Genomic DNA, 21,053 nt, shown 5'->3' on the forward strand with positions numbered 1-21,053 from the left:
CCTGCACATCTTTGTGACTGTGGGAGGAAACCGGAGCATCCAGAGGAAACCCATGCAGACACGGGGAGAATGTGCAAACTCCACACAGTCAGTCGCCTGAGGCGGTAATTGAACCCGGGTCTCTGATGCTGTGAGGCAGCAGTGCTAACCACTGTGCCACCGTGCCGCCCTCAGTCCAAAGATTAAGTGGATTGCCCATAGTGTCCAGCGATGTGCAGGCTAGGTGGATTAGCCATGGGAAATGCGGGGTGACAAGGATAGGTGCGGGGCTGAAAGTAGGTGGAATGCTCCTTGCAGGGTCAGTGCAGACTCAATGGGCCAAATGGCCTCTTTCCACACTGTAGGGATTGTGTGATTTCAAGATGGTGCAAATGAAACTAAGAGAGAGGAAACAGCTGTGTTAAGTTCCAGCGATACCGTGCATGCTTCATACAATTTAAGTCGTCCCCAGAGCTATTTGCGTGCCATAGATGGTTGTCTGGTATACAGAGAAGATTTGGGGGCTGTAAGCTTTAGTAAAAATACATTTAAATTCATGATATTTGATTGAATTTAGAAAGGATTTTTATACATTGATCTCCACAGCAAAGCAAGTAGCTCTCTCCCAGCCTCTGCTTTTGACTGACTGTGAGATACCTTCCTCTGCATTTTCAGTGGAGATATTTAAAATAAAGCGGTGGATGCTTGTGTTAAGTGGAATACAGACTGGAACTTTATGCAAATACAACAAGTATTAATGTGTTATACTCTTCTGTGTCTGAGTTCTGTATGTGTCAGCAAAGTGTCAGGCTATGCATTAGTATTATATGGAAAAAGAAAACCCCAAAGAACTGCAGATGCTGGAAATCAGAAACAAAAAGAGAATCGCTCGATAAAGACAACAGGTCTGGCAGCATCTTTGGGGAGAAAGCAGAGTTAACATTTCTGGTCCAGTGACCCTTCTTCAGAACTGATTGTGGCTCGGAAAAGATTGGTATTTATACTAAAGAAGGGGTGGAGGGGGCTGGAGAAAACTATAGGTGAAGAGAGAGAGAGAAACAGTTGGGTAGACAAAGAAGTGGTTAAAGGTCAGCATGGGAGAGCGAATAGCAGTTAATCATAGAATCCCTACAGTACAGAAACAGGAGGTTCGGCACTGACCCTCCGAAGAGCATCCCACCCAGCCCTATCCCTGTAACCCTGTATTTCCCATGACCGTCCACCCAGACGGCACACTATGGGCTATTTAACATGGCTGATCCATTTAGCCTGCACATTGTGGGAGGGAAATCAGAGCACCCAGAGTAAACCCACACAGATACAGGGAAAATGTGCAAACTCTACACAGTCGCCTGAGGCTGGAACCAAAGCTGAGTGGCTGGCACTGTGAGGCAGCAGTGCCAACCACTGAGCCATCATGCCACCATTAATGGGAATCATTACTGGCTGACAATGGGTTGTTTGTGGTAGTAGCCCATGTGACAACAAGGTCTGGTGTCTGGGGGTTGGGGTATGGACATAGGAGTAGGTGCTCAGGCCCTAAAATAATTTAACTCAATATTGAGTCCAGAAGGCTGTAAGGTTCTCAAGCTGAGAACGAGATGGTGTTTTTCCAGCTTTGCTGAAGCACTGCAGCAAGCCCAAGACAAAGATGTTGGCCATGGGGCATGGTGGGATGTTGAAGTGGTAGGCACCTGGAAGCTCAGGGTTCATTGTTGTGGACAGAGCAAAGGTGTCCTGTGGAGCAGTCACCCAGTCGGCGTCATGTTTCCCCAGTGCAGATGAGACCACATTGTGAGCAGCAAATACAGTAGACTGGATTGAGTGAAGTGCAGGTAAATCACCTGGGACAGTGTGTCACCCTGGGCCTTGGATAGGGAGGAGGGAGGAAATAAACAGGGAGGTGTTACATCTTTTGCGATTGCACCTCAATCTGGAATGTTTGCATTGTTTGATTCCTAGATCGTAAATACTCCTGTGTCTTTAAACTCTACAATCTTGTGGCTTCATTCTTTAAGTAGATAATTGCAATTTCAAGAATGCATTACCCTCTCCAAATAAGATCAGAACAGATGTCAAAACGAAAACAACAAGATATTCCAAATAATTATCTTTCTATTTACCTTTTGCTTCTTAGCTATTTGTTCACATGGTATCTCAAATCGGACAGGCATTTCTTGGAGTCTAATGATGTCATAATCATGAAGCTAGGTCCTCTCCTTTGAGAATCCACCTCCCCCGGCCCCCATCCCCTCATCCTTGCCCTCCACACTGATGCCCCCTGCTCCCATGCCCACCCCCAGCCAATCTTAAGGGGCCAGCGCATGGACCAATATACATTATTTTCCCAGCCTCTGGGCCCTCCCATTATGTTGAACACGACCCCTGGCATTGCTGTTATCAATTCCGACAGGAAAGCGTGCCATCATTTCAATCCATTACTGAACTTCACCCTTTGACTTCTGAAGCCAGATGACTAATCCAACCCAGATACGAGGAGCATGAAAGCCTTCAATTTTAAGTCGATGTTAACTTACTGAATGTAAAGTAGTTGGCCAACATGGGTGGACTTTCCAATAAGGACAAACATTCCACAAAATTGGCACGAGAAATGCACCGTACTCCAGCCAAATTTAAGAGAGGAACATTTAGAGGTGTATTGGACACCAGTTGGAGATTAGCATTGAAAGCATTTTGGACGGCTCCATGGTACCTGATCTAATTGTAGCTGCATAAACATGCATTAGCTGGGTATGGCTCTTCCAGATGTGTGTTTGGCTGCAAGACCAAGTGTACAGCCCAGTAGTTTCCAGTTTTTCTACCTTGAACTTTTAACTTTTTTCTTCGGTTGCATATTTTAAACAGTTGCATAATGGAACCACTGCAGTTAGAAGTGTATGTGCTGTTCTTTCTCTTGGTAACACTCTGATAAGCCATTCAACTGAGGGAGTGTGTAATAGATTTACACCTCAGCTGCTACTGATTCCTTCTCTGGTACCGGAGTCTTGCTGCATAGTCTGGAAGGACTTCTTCCACATAACTGTCTTCAAGCATAAAGGTGTTTTATCAAAGCTTAGAACAAAGAACAATACAACACAGAACAGGCCCTTCAGCCCTCGATATTGCGCCGACCTGTGAACAAGTCGAAGCCTATCCACCTACACTACCCCATCGTCATCCATGTGCTTATCCAAGGATTGTTTAAATCTCCCTAATGTGGCTGAGTTAACTACATTGGCTTCACTAAACATTACTAAGAGGAGAGAAGAAGGCAAAGCTTGTCGTATGTACTTTTCAAGACTTAGACACAAGAATCAGACTCAAAAGATAGAGCATCAGTTTCTACAACATGAGGAGAACTTGCTGATTTCTTTTTGGGGGGGGGCGGTCACTAATGTGGAGTTACCCCGAAAACTGTCAACTGTCCATTTTATTTCTCAGACCAAGCAGTTAGACTGTGACTGGTCTGAGAGTTTCCATGGGAATGCAGCAGATTTCAGCAATCTCAATGAGCCTTTCACTCAGCCATGGTTCATGTTTCAGGTCGCTTTGAGCAACTTTTCCACTCTATTAGCACTGCCTGACCTGCCAGGAATATCTGGCATGTTTGGATCTTATTCCCATTAAGTGTGTTATGTATTTAGGGCATCACAAATTACGTTTAGCCAAGGTGCATTTTTTGCAAGGACATAAATGTGGAGGGTCTTTTCACTTCAACAACTTTTCTGTCAATTTGGTAGCACTGCTGTCCATAGCTCATGAACTGAAGGGACCCATGACTGACCGGTGAGAAGCAAAAGACCAGAGAGGACAAGAGGAAGATTGATGAAGGAGTTTATGCTGCACCGTCCTCTGTGGATCATGTAAAAAAAACTATTCAGGGATCAGGGTCTGTAGCTGCAAGATTGTCATTACACAGGCACACAACATTCTGTATTGTCAGTCACTTCCACAAGCAATTTGTGTCTCTTAGTTTTATGGGAGTCTACTCACTCTGCCTGCCATCCATTTATTAGCGTAACCCAGGTCTTTACCACAATACGTGCCAGTAATCTGTATTCCTATCTTTGTTGTTATGTGCTCCTTCAGTCTGTCCAATAGAATTTGCACGAGCTCTGGTATGAATCAATAAGCTGCTTTATTTGATAAAGTTGTGAAAGCACACAGGAAAGAGCACATCCCTGGGGCACAGTACATAGAGAGCCTCCCTCTGAGCTAGAAGGCCCAGATTCAAGTCCTGCTCCAGGACTTCATGCCCAATGAAGGAGTGTTCACAACATGATCAAGCAGGTTAATTGTCAACCTCCGATCATCCTAACACATACCAATGGCAAGCAGTGAGCACGGGAGACCTTTCTGGCCAGCCACTTGATGAAACGAAGTTTGGAGCTTTAACCCTGACTATCTAGTCCTCCAGACTACAGTATGTTTGTGAGAGAGCAGCTTAGCACAACAACACAGACTCCCAAAATAATCTGTCGCACCATGACCACAGAGAAACTGTTATGATTGAAGCCCACTAATTTCAATGAGTTTGACTTATTGGAAGTTATCAGATAAAAAGCATGCTTTGCTGTTCTGTCTTGGTGAACTATCTTGCTTGTGGTTTGAGAATTATCTCACTTCTTTGCATTTGCTGATGTTCAGAAACCAACCCATGGGTGTTGACCTGCAGCCCAGGTAAAAACGTCATCTTTCCTCCCCGTTCTGTTTTTCACTCAGCATTCAGTTCAACTGACAACCTCTTCCAACTGAAGGCAGAACCTTCAAGCTAACCTGACTGTGATGTGTGCTGAATTCGGAAGCATAAAGTTGGAAGAATGTGAATGTTTACCAGAATGTTATGTTGCCTTCAGTTTGGTTTCAAACGCCATATTTGAATCTTCATTCCCATCTCTCAGTCTTGCTGTCCTGAAAGTTTACAGTAAGGGCTAAGTCTACCTTAAGAGATCCAAGGTCTCCCAAAAGTGATATCCTGATATTAGCTCATCACCCTCTGAGAACTAGAAGCCATCATAAGTAGGATGCAATTCATATGTCTCACTTCACATAACTGCTCAGTCCATAACTTTAAACGGGGTGTGGTGTGGACGCCAGGTTAAGATGGAGAATTTTTAATAATTTTTTTTCTTCAATTGTAGCTTTGTCCACAGAGAGTAGCGGCACTGTTGAACCAGCTACTCCCTTCTCTATTAGTTCTATGAAGTATCTTTTCCAATGGATTGGTGCACTATGGGATTTAACACGATTGTCTCTATTTTGATTTCTTTTTCTGTCAGAAAGAACTTGGTGACAAACATTCCGAGAGCATCGACAAAGTACGTCAGCTACTGCCACTACCAAAGCAAACCTGTGACGTCATTACTTGTGAGCCAATGGGATCGTTGATTGACACAAAGGGCAACAAAATTGCAGGATTTGATTCTATTGACAAAAAACAGGCAGGTATTGTGTGACCAGAGTGAAGCTGTCAGCTTGTTTCAAAGTTATGCTACTGTTTCTTGCATTTTCTTAAGGCATTGGTTCTCTCATCATTTTCACTGAAGAACATCTCTTCCAATGGAGTAATATTTAAGAACCACCCCATCTGAATGGTAATGGCATAAAGCAGTCATGATGTGAAAGTACTGCATGTGTGGGGCCTTAGTGGTATTATTGCTGGACTGTTAATCCAGGGACAAAAAGTGTGGCGCTGGAAAAGCACAGCAGGGTCAGGCAGCGTCCGAGAAGCAGGAGAGTTAACGTTTCAGACATAAGCCCTTCATCAGGAATTCTGAAACGTCAACTCTCCTGCTCCTCAGATGCTTCCTGGCCTGCTGCGCTTTTCCAGTGCCACACTTTTCAACTCTGATCTCCAGCATCTGCAGTTTTCACTTTCTGTTAATCCAGGGACATGTGTAATGTTTGGGGGGACCCAGATTCAAATCAAGCCACAGCAGATGATGGAATTGGAATTCATTAAAAATCTGGAATTATTCATCTAACGATGACATTGAATCCGGGTAAACACCCATCTTGTTCACTAATGTCCTTTAGGGAAGGAAACTGCCATCCTTACCTGGTCTGGCCAAGATGTGACTCCAGACCCACAGCAATGTGGTTGACATTTAATTAGGGATGGTAATTAATGCTGGCCCAGCCAGCATTGCCCACACACTGTGAATGAGTAAATAAATAAAAATAAATACACATTTAATGTTTCTTCTTTTGAGTAAACAGGTAGTTTCTTACAAATATTAGGGAGAGGGGTGTGCCTACTTCTTACTGCTGGGCCATCTGCAGCAGATTGAGAGGCCCAAGTGGTTATTTTACCCTTCATGGTGCACAGCGAGAGCCAAAGCAAAGGAGAACATGAAGGTAGAAGGGAGAGATTGGGGAATTGGGAAAACCCACTATGGTGAGGGCAGAAGCATGTAGAGAACAGGAGCCTAGAGAAAGTATAAACTGAGAAAAAATAGAAAAAGATAGAGAGAGAGTGAGTGGGAAGTAGATGCCTTTATTCATGGCTTGCTCACTAATCGTTGACGTTAGTTCGCTGTGATCTTGACCCTCTTTTCTGGCCCCATGGAGAGACCGTACAGGCCTCCCATGGCGGATTGCAGTTTGAGAACCAATGATTTAAGAGTTATTTCTGATTGAATAGAATCTCTACTTTGAAACCTCTCAGATTACGCTATAGTTTTTCAAAGGGCAGAAGATCTTTTTCCCCCAGTGACCAGGCCAACACTCATCCATTAATCAGTACCTCTGGAACAGATAAAGTCATAGAGTCATAGAGATGTACAGCATGGAAACAGACCCTTCGGTCCAACCTGTCAATGCCGACCAGATATCCCAACCCAATCTAGTCCCACCCGACAGCACCTGGCTGATATCTCTCCAAACCCTTCCTATTCATATACCCATCCAAATGCCTCTTAAATGTTGTAATTGTACCTGCCTCCACCACTACTTCTGGCAGCTCATTCCATACACGCACCATCCTCTGTGTGAAAAAGTTGCCCCGTAGATCTCTTTTATATCTTTCCCCTCTCACCCTAAACCTATGCCCTCTAGTTCTGGACTCCCCAATCACAGGGAACAGACTTTGTCTATTTATCCTATCCATGCCCCTCATAATTTTGTAAACCTCTATAAGGTCACTCCTCAGCCTCCGACGCTCCAGGGAAAACAGCCCCAGTCTGTTCAGCCTTTCCCTATAGCTCAAATCCTCCAACCCTGGCGACGTCCTTGTAAATCTTTTCTGAACCCTTTCAAGTTTCACAACATCTTTCCGATAGGAAGGAGACCAGAATTGCACGCAATATTCCAACAGTGGCCTAACCAATGTCCTGTACAGCCGCAACATGACCTCCCAACTCCTGTACTCAATACTCTGACCAATAAAGGACAGCATACCAAATGCCTTCTTCACTATCCTATCTATCTGTGACTCCACTTTCAAGGAGCTATGAACCTGCACTCCAAGGTCTCTTTGTTCAGCAACACTCCCTCGGACTTTATCGTGTATTAAGTGTATAAGTCCTGCTAAGATTTGCTTTCCCAAAATGCAGCACCTCACATTTATCTGAATTAAACTCCATCTGCCACTTCTCAGCCCATTGGCCCATCTGGTCCAGATCCTGTTGTAATCTGAGGTAACCCTCTTCGTTGTCCACTACACCTCCAATTTTTGTGTCATCTGCAAACTTCCTAACTGTGCCTCTTATGCTCGCATCCAAATCACTTATGTAAATGACAAAAAGTAGAGGACCCAGCACCGATCCTTGTGGCACTCCACTGGTCATAGGCCTCCAGTCTGAAAAACAACCCTCCATCACCACCACCCTCTGTTTTCTACCTTTGAGTCAGTTCTGTATCCAAATGGCTAGTTCTCCCTGTATTCCGTGAGATCTAACCTTGCTAATCAGTCTGCCATGGGGAACCTTGTTGAATGCCTTACTGAAGTCCGTATAGATCACATCTACTGCTCTGCCCTCATCAATCCTCTTTGTTACTTCCTCAAAAAACTCAATCAAGTTTGTGAGACATGATTTCCCACGCACACAGCCATGTTGACTATCCCTAATCAGTCCTTGCCTTTCCAAATACATTTACATCCTGACCCTCAGGATTGCCTCCAACAAATTGCCCACCACCGACGTCAGGCTCAATGGTCTGTTGTTCCTTGGCTTGTCCTTACACCCTTCTTAAACAATGGCACCACGTTATCCAACTTCCAGTCTTCCAGAGCCTCACTATTGATGATACAAATATCTCAGCAAGAGGCCCAGCAATCACTTCTCTAGTTTCCCACAGAGTTCTCGGGTACACCTGATCAGGTCCTGGGGATTTATCCACCTTTACCCGTTTCCAGACATCCAGCACTTCCTCCTCTGTAATCTGGACATTTTGCAAGATGTCACCATCTATTTCCCTACAGTCTATATCTTCCATATCCCTTTCCACAGTAAATACTGACACAAAATACGTATTTAGTATCTCCCCCATTTTCTGTGGCTCCACACAAAGGCTGCCTTGCTGATCTTTGAAGGGCTCTGTTCTCCCCCTAGTTACCCTTTTGTCCTTAATGTATTTGTAAAAACCCTTTGGAGTCTCCTTAATTCTATTTGCCAACGCTATCTCATGTCCCCTTTTTGCCCTCCTGATTTCCCTCTTAAGTATACTCCTACTTCCTTTATACACTTCTAAGGATTCACTCGATCTATCCTGTCTATACCTGACATATGCTTCCTTCTTTTTCTTAACCAAACCCTCAACTTCTTTAGTCATCCAGCATTCCCTATACCTACAAGTCTTTCCTTTCGCCGTAACAGGAGTACACTTTCTCTGGATTCTGGTCATCTCATTTCCGAAGGCTTCCCATTTTTCAGCTATCCCTTTGCCTGTGAACACCTGCCCCTAATCAGCTTTCGAAAGTTCTTGCCTAATACCGTCAAAATTGGCCTTTCTCCAATTTAGAACTCAACTTTTGGATCTGGTCTATCCTTTTCCATCATTATTTTAAATCTAATAAAATTATGGCCGCTGGCCCCAAAGTGCTCCCCCACTGCCCTGCCCTATTTCCCAAGAGTAGGTCAAGTTTTGCACCTTCTCTAGGAGGTATATGCACATACAGAATCAGAAAATTGTCTTGTATGCACTTAACAAATTCCTCTCCATCTAACCCCTTAACACTATAGCAGTCCCAGTCTATGTCTGGAAAATTAAAATCCCCTAACATAACCATCCTATTATTCTTACAGATAGCTGAAATCTTCTTACAAGTTTGTTTCTTAATTTCCCTCTGACTATTAGGAGGTCTATAATACAATCCCAATAAGGTGATCATCCCTTTCTTATTTCTCAGTTCCACCCAAATAACTTCCCTGGATGTATTTCCGGGAATATCCTTCCTCATTACAGCTGTAATGCTATCCCTTATCAAAAATGTCACTCCCCCTCCTCTCTTGCCTCCCTTTCTATCCTTCCTGTAGCATTTGTATCCTGGAACATTAAGCTGCCAGTCCTGCCCATCCCTGAGCCATGTTTCTATAATTGCTATGATATCCCAGTCCCATGTTCCTAACCATGCCCTGAGTTCATCTGCCTTCCCTGTTCGGCCCCTTGCATTGAAATAAATGCAGTTTAATTTATAAGTCCTATCTTGTCCCTGACTGTTTGACTCGCTTTTTGACTCTCTTCTCCCCGCCCCCAACCCCCCTTTAGGACCTCCTTTTTAAATTCCTGCCTAACTCTCTGTAATCTCCTTTCAGAATCTCAACCTTTTCCCTTCCTATGTCGTTGGTTCCAATGTGGACAATGATCTCTTGCTGGCCCCTCTCCCCTGTGAGAACATTCTACACCCTCTCTGAGACATCCTTGATCCTGGCACCAGGGAAGCAACACACCATTCTGCTTTGTCGCTGCTGGCCACAGAAACGTCTGTCTGTACCTCTGACTACAGAATCCCCTAACTCAATTGATCACTTGGACCCGACGTACCCCTCATTGCATTAGAGCCAGTCTCAATGCCAGAAACTTGGCTGTTCGTGCTACCTTCCCCTGAGAATTCATCACCCCCTACATTTTCCAAAACAGCATGCCTGTTTGAAATGGGTATATCCACAAAAGACACTAGATGCCTACCTCTCTTACCCTTCCTGGAGTTGACCAATCTATGTGATTGTATCTGAGACTTTCCCCCCTTCCTATAACTGCCATCCATCACATGTTGTTGCAAATTCCTCATTGCTTCTAACTGTCTCTCCAACCGATCCATTCGATCTGATAAGATTTGCATCCAACAGCATTTATGGCAGATATGATCCGCAGTAACCCTTGAACTCTCTTTAAACTCCCACATCTGACAAGAAGTACATATCACTGCAAAGGCCATTTTTGCTCCTTCACAATCTACAGACCCAGAAAATAACACCGTCTTATTCCTCTACAAACACTGCCCCAGGTTACATTAATAGTTATGGCTTATATTTTAATCAAGAGATCTATCTCTAAAAACATATAATCAATAAAGAACCCACTCTACTCACTACTGCAGAATCTCTGTATGCCACACTTAAAAACAACGATTAACTTATCTGATTCTGTGCTGTGAACCTCGCCCAACAGTTCCTCCAAGATTGGTTGTGAATTTCACAGTTTGTTAATTTTCCCAGATGCACTCCGATGTCCAGCGTTACATGAATTCAAACAGCAAAGGCAGTAACTGTGCAGGTTCTCTCTCTCTCTCTCTTTCTCGCTTTCTCTCTCTCCTGCAATGACCTCACCACATGCTTCCTTTGTCTGTTCTTCTCCCCTTTAAAATTGCTGTTGTTCTGACATTTTTTTCCAAAGTTCCAAAACAATGCACCAGCATATGAAGCAATCATTGCTGCTCCTGCAATTCCAGGAAATCACCTCCAGCACCTAAAATACCTCAAAAAAGGAGCAGCTGAGAATGCATTCTTCACTCTTTTCTGTGAGAATTTACTATGCACAAATTGGCTGCTATATTTCCTATATTGTCACAGGTGCAGCACTTCAAACGATGCACAACTAGTGGAAATTGTTTTGGATGGTTTGAAGTTGTGAAAGGTGCTATACAAATGAAATGGTGACAGAAAGTGCTGGAAGGGCTTAGCAAATCAGGCAGCTTTTGTGAATAATGAAGCGCAATAAACATTTCAGGTCATCAGAACCATTTGCATTTGCTTTTACTTATCTTGACTGTCTTGGTTGATCTTGGTTGGAAGATGACATTAGACTGTCACTTGATCCTCCCGTTATGTCACGGTTGTAAAAAAGCATAATTTTCCAGCTCCTTCTGGTTCTGAAGGAGAGTTATTGAACACAAAATGTTTCTATCTTCATAGATGCTGCCAGACCTTTAGAGTTTCTCCAACCCTATCTGCTTTTATAAGAAAGTCATACTTAATAGACTCAGGACTGACTCATTATTGCACGCGTTAATTTATGTATTTATAAATGGGCTAATCTCTTCATCAAAAGCATGCTATCTAAAAGAATCACTTCTCAGTTTGAGTCTTCTGCTGCATAAACAGAAAGGATGTTTGTGGGTAAAGACAGAGTGACACTAGAATAGAGAGTAACCGAAAGCTTAAACATTTATGTGTTGCAGGATGAATTCTGTGCCTAAAGCTGTGAGCATTTATTTTTTTCGTGCTTGTCTACTCAACTGATTTTCTTCCCTTATCATAAAATCCCTAAAGTGTAGAAGTCAGCCATTCAACCCTTTGAGTCCACACTGTCACTTTGAAGAGCATCCCACCCAGACCCATCCCATCCTTGTAACCCTGCATTTTCCCAAGGCTAATTCATCTAGCTTACACCTCTTTGGATTGTGGGTGGAAACCTGAGCACCCCGAGGAAACCCACGTAGACACGGGGAGAACGTGCAAACTCCACACAGGCAATCACCAGAGGCCAGAATTGAACCCAGGTTCCTGGCACTGAGAGGCAGCAGGGCTAACCACTGAGCCACCATGCCACCTCATCTGTCAACGTATCGTCACATTGATGTTTGATATCCTTCAGTGCCTGACCCACGTTTCAGTCCTGATGGCAGGAGTTGTGGGCTATTCACTGGGGAGACTATTTCCAAAATCTTGCACTTACCCAGAAAGTGCATGCATCCAATTTCAACAGAATGTGAAGAGATTTCAACGCAACAAGGAGCAGGTTTAGTTCATCACTTTGTGCTCGCTCTCTTAAACAAAAATATGTTCCAATAATTTCGACTTCCCAGCCTGGCTGAGTTTCCACTCTTAAAACTAAGAACACAAAGGTTTGCGTTGAAAGTAACATTTCAATCATACATTTGTCAAGCAAGAGTGAATCTAACCAAAATAAGAACAAAGAATTGCAGATGCTGGATATCTGAAACAGTAATTGCTGGAGAAACTCAGCAGGTCCGACAGCCTCTGTGGAGAGAGAACAGAATTAACATTTCAAATCCTGTGAGCCTTTGTCAGTCCAATCTCAAAACTGGACTTGAAGCATTAACTCTGTTTTTCTCTCTACAGAGGCTGCCTGCTGTGCCGAGTTCCTCCAGCACTTTCTGTTCTTGTTTCAGAAATTCTAACCATCTCCTCTTGATGTTCAATATCATAACCATCACTCAATCTCCTACTGACAACATCCTGGAGTTAGGAAAAGAGAAAATATTGGAAAATCGCAGCAGGTCTGGCAGCATCTGGAAGGAGACAAAAGAGCTGACGTTTCGAATCTAACTGACCCTTTATCTGCCAGACCTGCTGAGATTTTCCAGTATTTTCCCTTTTGGTTTCAGATTCCAGCATCAGCAGTAATTTGCTTTTATCCTGGAGTTAGCGTTGACTAGAAACTGAACTAGACCAGCCATTACATACAGTGGTTATGAGAGGAGGTCAGAGGCTAGGAATCCTGCTCTAGGTAACTTATATCTTGTCTCCCCAAGCCATGGCCACCATCCAAAAGGTACAAGTCAGGATTGTGAGGAATCCTGAAATCCTGATGAAACTCTACAATGTTTTTGGGTGCACATAGTTCCAGCAGCACTCAAGTCTGGCACTATGCAGGACAAAGCAACCTTTTCACTCATTTCACCATGAGTGTGTGCTGCCTACAATTGGCACTGCATCAACTCACCAAGACTCCCTTTAACAGCCAACCTGTAAATCCACAAACTCCATCGCAGCTGATCCATCTGATCGCAAACATCTAGAAGTTCTTGTCCAAATCGCACACCATCCTGACTCGGAATTGCATCACCAGTCTTTCACTGTTGCTAAGTGGAAATCTTGGAACCCCCCCCCCCCCCCCCACTGACAGCATTGTGGGTGAAATCCCCCCCCCCCCCCGCCTCTGCATTATTTTAAAATGGAAGTTCACCCTAACTTCACAAGGGCAATTCGGAATGGGCAATAAATGTTGGTCCAGCCAACAACACCTAGATCCCATGATCCCACAAAAATGCAGGTAATTGTCCAGTCCGAGCAATGTCTGCTGGATTATCAGAGAATTGGATGGAGCTCCATGTAGGGTGATTGGCTAAACTGGCTTAGGCATCCTAACTAAATGGCTTTATTGCTGATTAGAACTTTTCCTTGTCTCCTCTTAGTAGCACAGGGAGGAGTATTGGTAAGGTTTCAGAGCATGTTTTCACTGTGTTTATATAGGTTTTGCACCATTACATTTTACCTAATATTTCTTTGTTTTAATCTAAATGGCAATCCATACTATGTGCTCTAGGGCCTCCAGGTGTCAACAAAACAGAAGGTCAACCCTTGGGATTTATTTGAGGGACATAAAAATCCAGCACCGCTTTCCTGGGCCTGGTTTGGCACGGTGCGTGTCGATCGGAAAGTTATCAAGTACGAAGATCAACACCATCTCCTCTTGTACCACACGCATCCCAAACCAAAACCAAGGAGTTACTACCTGGAACCCTTACCACTCCCTCCAGAGGATGAGGAGGAGCCTCCTACCCCAGTCTCCCTGGATTCTGAGAAGAAACCAATTGAAATTTCTGAACAGAGCAAAACCAATCAGGAGGAGGAGAAGAAGACCAAGAGCAGGAAAAGGAAGCCAAAGTCGTCCGCATCGAGAACTGACGTAAGGAATATTTTATACCATGTTACCTATTGCTTTCCTGTTTCTTTCTGTCCACACTTCTATTGCTGTTGAAATGAAGGACAGCATCCTATCAGTCTTGTAGGTTTTCCTTATAGGACAGGGTAATTGAAGGTTAGGCCACCGCAGGAAGGATGGAATTGAAATACAAATGAACCAAGCGGACCTCAATGGCTGAATGGCCTTCTCCTGTTCCTGTGGTCCTCCTTGTCCCTTGAAGCATCATTTGATCCATTAAACACAGCCTTTTTGAGGCGAGAACTTCAGATTTCTATTCTGCTTAGTGTGGAAAAGCTGCATTCTAATTTCACTGCAGAATGGCCCAAATCTAACCTTCAGATTGACCACTGTCTTTCTGAATCCCTCTGTCTGACAATAGAGCATCTTTGTGTCTACCCATCGATTTCTTTTCATCATTGTAAACACCTCAGTAAAATTGCTCCCAGCCTTCTAAATGCACGCAGATAAAACATATATTTCTGTCACCTATCTCTATAATCTGAGCCTTTATATCCTGTGTGTCTATCCTGCTGCTTCTCTGAGGAATATCTCCTCCTTGGGATGCTCTGCCAGAGTTCATAGAATTCCAGATAGGATCTGACCAAGACTCTCCACAACTTTGCCCCTTTTTATTCCAAACCCCTTGAAGATAAAGACTCAACATTCCAGTGGCGACTTTAATTTTGTTTAGACCTGAGGAGCTTTTAATGATTATTATGTTTGGGCACACACATTCTGTTTCTCCTCCACTACATTCATTTTCTTACCAGTCTGAAAATATTCTATTTTGTTTGGTTTAAATCTCAGGAGGGTGGAAGTGGGTACTGCAGATGCTGCAGATTAGAGTCTAGATTAGAGTGGTGCTGGAAAAGCACAGCCGGTCAGGCAGCATCCGAGGAGCAGGAAAATAGACATTTCGGGCAAAAGCCCTTCATCAGGAAACTTCATCCATTCCTGATGAAGGGCTTTTGCCCGAAAAGTCTATTTTCCTGCTCCTCAGATGCTGCCTGACCGGCTGTGCTTTTCCAGCACCTCTCTAATGTTGACTTAAATCTCAGATGGATGACTTTGTGCACTTAACACAGTTTTGTCCACTCACTTGCCTTTGCAACTGTCAGTGTGCAATGACCTGACATCCCGTAGCTTCTAACTTACTGCCATCTACAAATATTAAACAACACTCTGTTCCTTCATATCCATATATATGGTTCAAAGTGCTTGAATTTGGTACAGTTCTCCACTTAATGGCATTCACAAGCCTCAGATCACAAAGCTTACTTAAGTGCGCTGAGTCACTAACCCACATACTTACTATATTGTCTAACTTCCAACTCTCAGTAGTTACACTCTCCGGTTATCAGAGCAGGACTTTTTTTTTTAAGTATTGTGAAGGCAAACCCGTCTGCACCCATTTTGTTGCACAATGCCGAGTGACACCAATGTGCTCTGTCACCTTGTCGAGAAATTAACACCAGTTTCTCTCTGTTACAGGACTACCAACAAAACAGTGCTTACAGAGTGCCTCCAAATTACACCCCAATGTCTTCACAGATGATGCAACATCCCCAGGGAGCCCCTTCGTGGGGCTATAATCTCATGGGCCAGCCCCAGCAAACAGGGTTCTACTTTCAAAACCAGCCTCTCCCGCCAGGTAAATGCAGAGGCAACAAGTCTATTGTCTCCTTGTTTCAGCTGCTTTTCCCATTGGGTAACCCCTCTCCAATCTTCAAGTCTAGCCTCTTGTGCTCCTTGATTTTATATGTTTCAGGATTGGCAGTTGTGCCTTCAGCTGCGTAAAGCCTAGGCATTGGAATTGCTTCCTCTCCCTGTTTCTGTTCTCCTTCGCGACGCTCTTTAAAATCTATATCTATGCCTGGACTTTTAATCACCACTCTGGATGGCTCACTCTGTTGCTCAATGGCACAAGTATTTTTTTATCAGGATCACTTTTGTTAAGCTCCTTGGAATGTTTTGTTATAGAACATAGAACAATACAGCGCAGAACAGACCCTTCGGCCCTCGATGTTGCGCCGACCTGTGGACTTTTCTCAGCTCGTCCCCCTACACTATCCCAAAATCATCCATGTGCTTATCTAAGGATTGTTTAAATCTCCATAATGTGGTTGAGTTGACGACCTTAGCAGATAGGGCATTCCACACCCTTACCACTCTGTGTAAAGAACTTGCTTCTGACATCAGTCTTAAATCTATCACCCCTCAATTTGTAGTTATGGCCTCTCGTACAAGCTGACGTTATCATCCTAGGAAAAAGTCTTTCTCTCTCTACCTTATCTAATCCTCTGATAATCTTGTAAGTCTCTATCAAATCCCCCCTTAGCCGCCTTCTTTCCAATGAGAAAAGACCCAAGTCTCTCAGCCTTTCCTCATAAGACCTTCCCTCCAGACTAGGCAACGTTCTGGTAAATCTCCTCTGCACCTTTTCCAAGGCTTCCACATCCTTTTTATAATGAGGCGACCAGAACTGTACACAGTATATTCAATGCACTTCTGTGAATGTAAGTTGTAACTGTTGATCAGTGCTTTGAGCACTTATAATTTCTAACACCTTTCACGACATGCCAATGGGGTTTATAACCTTTTGAAGGATTTGCAAGGTGTGGTCACTATAATAATTTAGGAAGTTGAAAATCACACAACGCCAGGTTGTAGTCCAACAGGTTATCTAAGGGATTGAATTCAAGAGTCGTGAAGTGATGTTGCAACTGTACAGGACTTTGGTTAGGCCACATTTGGAGTACTGTATGCAGTTCTGGTCGCCTCACTTTAGGAAAGATGTGGAAGCTTTGGAGAGGGTGCAGAGAAGATTTACCAGGATGTTGCCTAGAATGGAGAACAGGTCGTACGAGGATAGGTTGAGAGTGCTAGGCCTTTTCTCATTGGAACGGCGAAGGATGAGGGGTGACTTGATAGAGGTTTATAAGATGATCAGAGGAATGGATAGAGTAGACAGTCAGAAACTTTTTCCCCAGGTACAACAGAGTGTTACAAGGGGACATAAATTTAAGGTGAAGGGTGGAAGGTATAAGGGAGATGTCAGGGGTGGGTTCATTACCCAGAGAGTGGTGGGGGCATGGAAAGCGCTGCCTGTGGGAGTGGTAGAGTCAGAATCTTTGGTGACCTTTAAGCGGCAATTGGATAGGTACATGGATGGGTGCTTAAGCTAGGACAAATGTTTGGCACAACATCGTGGGCCGAAGGGCCTGTTCTGTGCTGTATTGTTCTATGTTCTATTAGCTTTCTGAGCGCCACTCCACACCACCCTGATGAAGGAGCAGCGCTCTGAAAGCTAATGCTTCCAAATAAACTTGTTGGACTATAACCTGATGTTTTGTGATTTTGAACTTTGTCTACCCAAATCCAACACCGGCTCCTCCACATCATAATTTCGGAAATATAGGAGCCACTTTGCACACAGTAAGCTCCCACAAACAATTCTGTGTAAATGTCCAGGTATTCTCTTTTTTTTGAGTAATTTCCTTTTGGATTATTTTTATTTCCTTTGTTTTCTTTCTTTCTCTTTTTTTCTCTCTCTTTTTTTCTCTCTCTTTTTTTCTCTCTCTTTTTTTCTCTCTCTTTTTTTCTCTCTCTTTTTTTCTCTCTCTTTTTTTCTCTCTCTTTTCTCTCTCTTTTCTCTCTTTTCTCTCTCTTTTCTCTCTCTTTTCTCTCTCTTTTCTTTCTTTCTCTCTCTCTCTCTCTCTCTCTCTCTCTCTCTTCTCCCCCCCCCCCCCCCCCCCCCTCGCTTTCTGTCTGCCTCTTTATTGATTCATCAATCTCTCTTCCTCCCTTTCTCTCTTCAGGATCTTGACTCTCTGTTCCCCATCAATGTTGACTCCCACGTAGTTTGAGAATTTGTCTCTCTTCGCCTTGAGTATATTCAACAACTCATTGTCCGTAACTCGAGGCAGTGAATTAGAAGGATCACAACCCTCTAGGAGACTTCTTATTCTGAGACTGTTCCTAGTTTTAGATTCCTCCACGAGGGGAAATAACCCCTCAGTCTCTTTTCTGTCAAGGCTCCTCAGGGTCGTACATGTTACAATAAATTACCTCTCACTCTTCTACAGTTCGACAAGGCCCAAGCTGCTGAAACACACCTCTTCATTGCAGGAATCAACCTAATGAACCTTCTCTGAACTGCATTGAATACAAGTCCTAACATAAAATCTAAACTGTATACTGATGTGCCAAAGCTCTGTATAGTTGTAGCAAGAATTCTATACCTTCATGTGCCATCTCCTTTGCAATAAAGGATAACATCCATTTGTCTTTCTAATTGCTTGCTACTTTTGGAAATTATTGCATTTTATTTACAGGGAGACCCAACATACTTCAATTAAATAAAGCAATGAATGACAGATGCTGGAAATCTGAACTAAAAAAAAACAGAAATTTCCGCAGAAACTCAGCAGGTCTGGCAGCATCTGTAGAGAGAAAGCAGTTAACATTGCAAATCCAGTGACTGCCCTTCAGAACTATTCTGACAAAGGATCACTGAATTTGAAAAGCTAACTCTGCTTTCTCTCCACAGATGCTAGGAAAAAGTGAGGACTGGAGATCAGAGTCAAGAGTGTGTGGCTGGAATAGCACAGCAGGTCAGGCAGTATCCGAGGAGCAGGAGAATCGATGTTTCAGGCATAAGCCCTTCATTGTGAAGGAGGCAACATCTCCACAGATGCTGCCAGACTTGTTGAGTTTCTCCAGCAATTTCTGTTCTTGATTCTCTATTTAACTATTATATGCTTTTCTGTTCTTTTCTATTCTTCCTACTTAACTGGATAACTTCACTTTTTGCACATAATATATGCCATGTACCAAATGTATTACTCACTCAATAAACTGATCCACATGACCTTGTAATCTTTTGGGACTGGAATATCTTCAGGGTAGTCAAATGCATGTCCTGTCCTTTTACGACTTCTGAAATGCACAACCAACTCATGACTGACTTTTTCTGAGATGTGTGTATTTCCAAGCAAGATTCAGTTTCGATGAGCAGTTTGTGAGCCACATTACCATGTGTTGGAGTGCAGGGGTGTGTGTGTTGGGCGGGGGCTGGTGTTGGGGGTTGGGAGTTGCATAGGCTGGTTCGTAGGCCAGCCTGGGATCTCAGGGACAGCAGCCCAACTATCAACATCATTCTTATATTCCTTAGACCTCACTCTTTACTGTTTCTCATGCATTTTTCTACAGCTTTGAATACCTATGGCATTTTCTCCCTTGGTAAAAGTACTGTAAGTCATGTCAAGACTAAAGACATTTGTGGTCATTGTAATGGTCAACTTACCTTTCCAGGACAGACTCCTATGATCAGTCACTGCATTAAAAACACGCCTATGTAAGAGTGTAGCAGCTAATAGTGACATTTGAAGGTGTCAAAACATTTAACACTTCGAATGATTCAGCATCAGCACATGAACATAGCATGGAAAAGGAAATTTCAATCTTTTGTACACAGTGGCGAGAGTGCAAAAGCAAAATTGTTTTCCTTGCAAAAGCAAAGTTAACTGCAACATTAGTTACAGTTTGTGAACCTGAAAATGATCTATTCATCCCTACGCTGTTTCCTATTGGCTAGCAAATTCTCTGCCGATGCTATATGTTGCCCCTAACACCATGAACTATAGCCTTGTAATGTAGCCTTTTGTGTAGCACAGAGTTGAATACTTTTTGGAACTGCACTACATCCACTGCTTTCACTTTAACTATTCTACTTTTTTTAAATTTGTCAAACGTGATTTCCTTTTCATAACTTCATTTAGAGTCTGCTTAATTGTATTAATGAGTTTTTCTATACCCTCCTACTCCTTTGTTAAAATCAGATTCCAGCTTTTCCCAATGACAGATATCAGGCTAACTGACCTGTTAGTTTGCTGCTTTCTGCCTCCCTTCTTCCATAAATAGGGGCATTATGTTCATGGCTTTTCAATGTATTCCAGGGTCCAGGCACAAATGGAAGATTACAGCCATTGCATGGGTTATGCCACTAACACACTGGCCATCAAATCTGGAAGAACTGTCAGACATAAGAACATAAGAAATAGGAGCAGGAGTCGGCAATCTGGCTTGTCAAGCCTTTCAATAAGATTATGCCTGATCTTTTTATGGACTCAACTCCACTTATCCACCTACTCACCATTACCCTTCATTCTTTTACTGTTCAAAAATCTATCCATCTTTGCCTTAAAGACATTCAATGAGGTAGCCTCATCCCACAGATTCACAATCCTTTGGGTGAAGAAGTTCCTCCTCAGCTCAGTCCTGAATCTGCTCCTCCTTATTTTGAGGCTAAGCCCTTTAGTTCTAGTTTCACCCGCCAATGGAAACAATCTCCCTGCTTCTACCTTATCTGTTCCCTTCATAATTTTATATGCTTCTATAAGATCCCCCTCCAACTCTTGTAAATTCCAGTGAGTATAATCCCAGGCTACTCAATGTCTCCTCGTCAGGCAACCTTTTCAACTCTAGAATCAACCGAGTGAACCTCCTCTGCACCCTTTCTCGTGCCAATACATCCTTTCTCAAGTAAGGAGACCAAACCTGTACACAGTACTCTAGGTGTAGCCTCGCCAGCACCCTATACATCTGTAGCATAACCTTTCTATTTTTAAACTCCATCCCTCTAGCAATGAAGGACAATATTCCATTTGTCACCTTAATTACCATTAACCCGTTAAATTCGCGATGTACTTTTTTTGTTGTTATGATTTGTCTTACGTTCTTCCCTCCCTTTTGCTCTCTGGCCTCCAATTTTATTGGGATGCTTTCACGTTTTTCACCATGAAGACAGGAACAAAATATTTGTTCACGTTTTCTCCTATTTTTTGCTTCCAATGATTAATTCTGAGTCTCACGCTTTAAGACTTATTAGCCGGTCTTAAATGTGGAAGCATGCAAGATAGTTATTTGTCCTCTTTGTTGGAGGAACAGGGGCATTTTGAATG

General features: G+C 43.2%; 1 protein-coding gene across 1 annotated transcript in view; it reads left to right on the forward strand.

Moving 5' to 3' along the window:
* Positions 1-21,053, forward strand: part of LOC122556191 (mediator of RNA polymerase II transcription subunit 12-like protein) — a 168,641-nt gene that overhangs the window by 73,742 nt on the left and 73,846 nt on the right. Inside the window, exons 21-23 of the mRNA XM_087993931.1 lie at positions 5,259-5,420; positions 13,711-14,073; positions 15,583-15,742. Coding sequence (XP_087850057.1) covers positions 5,259-5,420; positions 13,711-14,073; positions 15,583-15,742 — 685 coding nt within the window. The remainder of the gene's footprint in view (positions 1-5,258; positions 5,421-13,710; positions 14,074-15,582; positions 15,743-21,053) is intronic.

This window comes from Chiloscyllium plagiosum, unplaced genomic scaffold (genome assembly GCF_037043375.1).
Source record: "Chiloscyllium plagiosum isolate Xiang-an unplaced genomic scaffold, Cpla_swu_hap1 HiC_scaffold_13, whole genome shotgun sequence".
Classification (NCBI taxonomy): Eukaryota; Metazoa; Chordata; class Chondrichthyes; order Orectolobiformes; family Hemiscylliidae; genus Chiloscyllium; species Chiloscyllium plagiosum.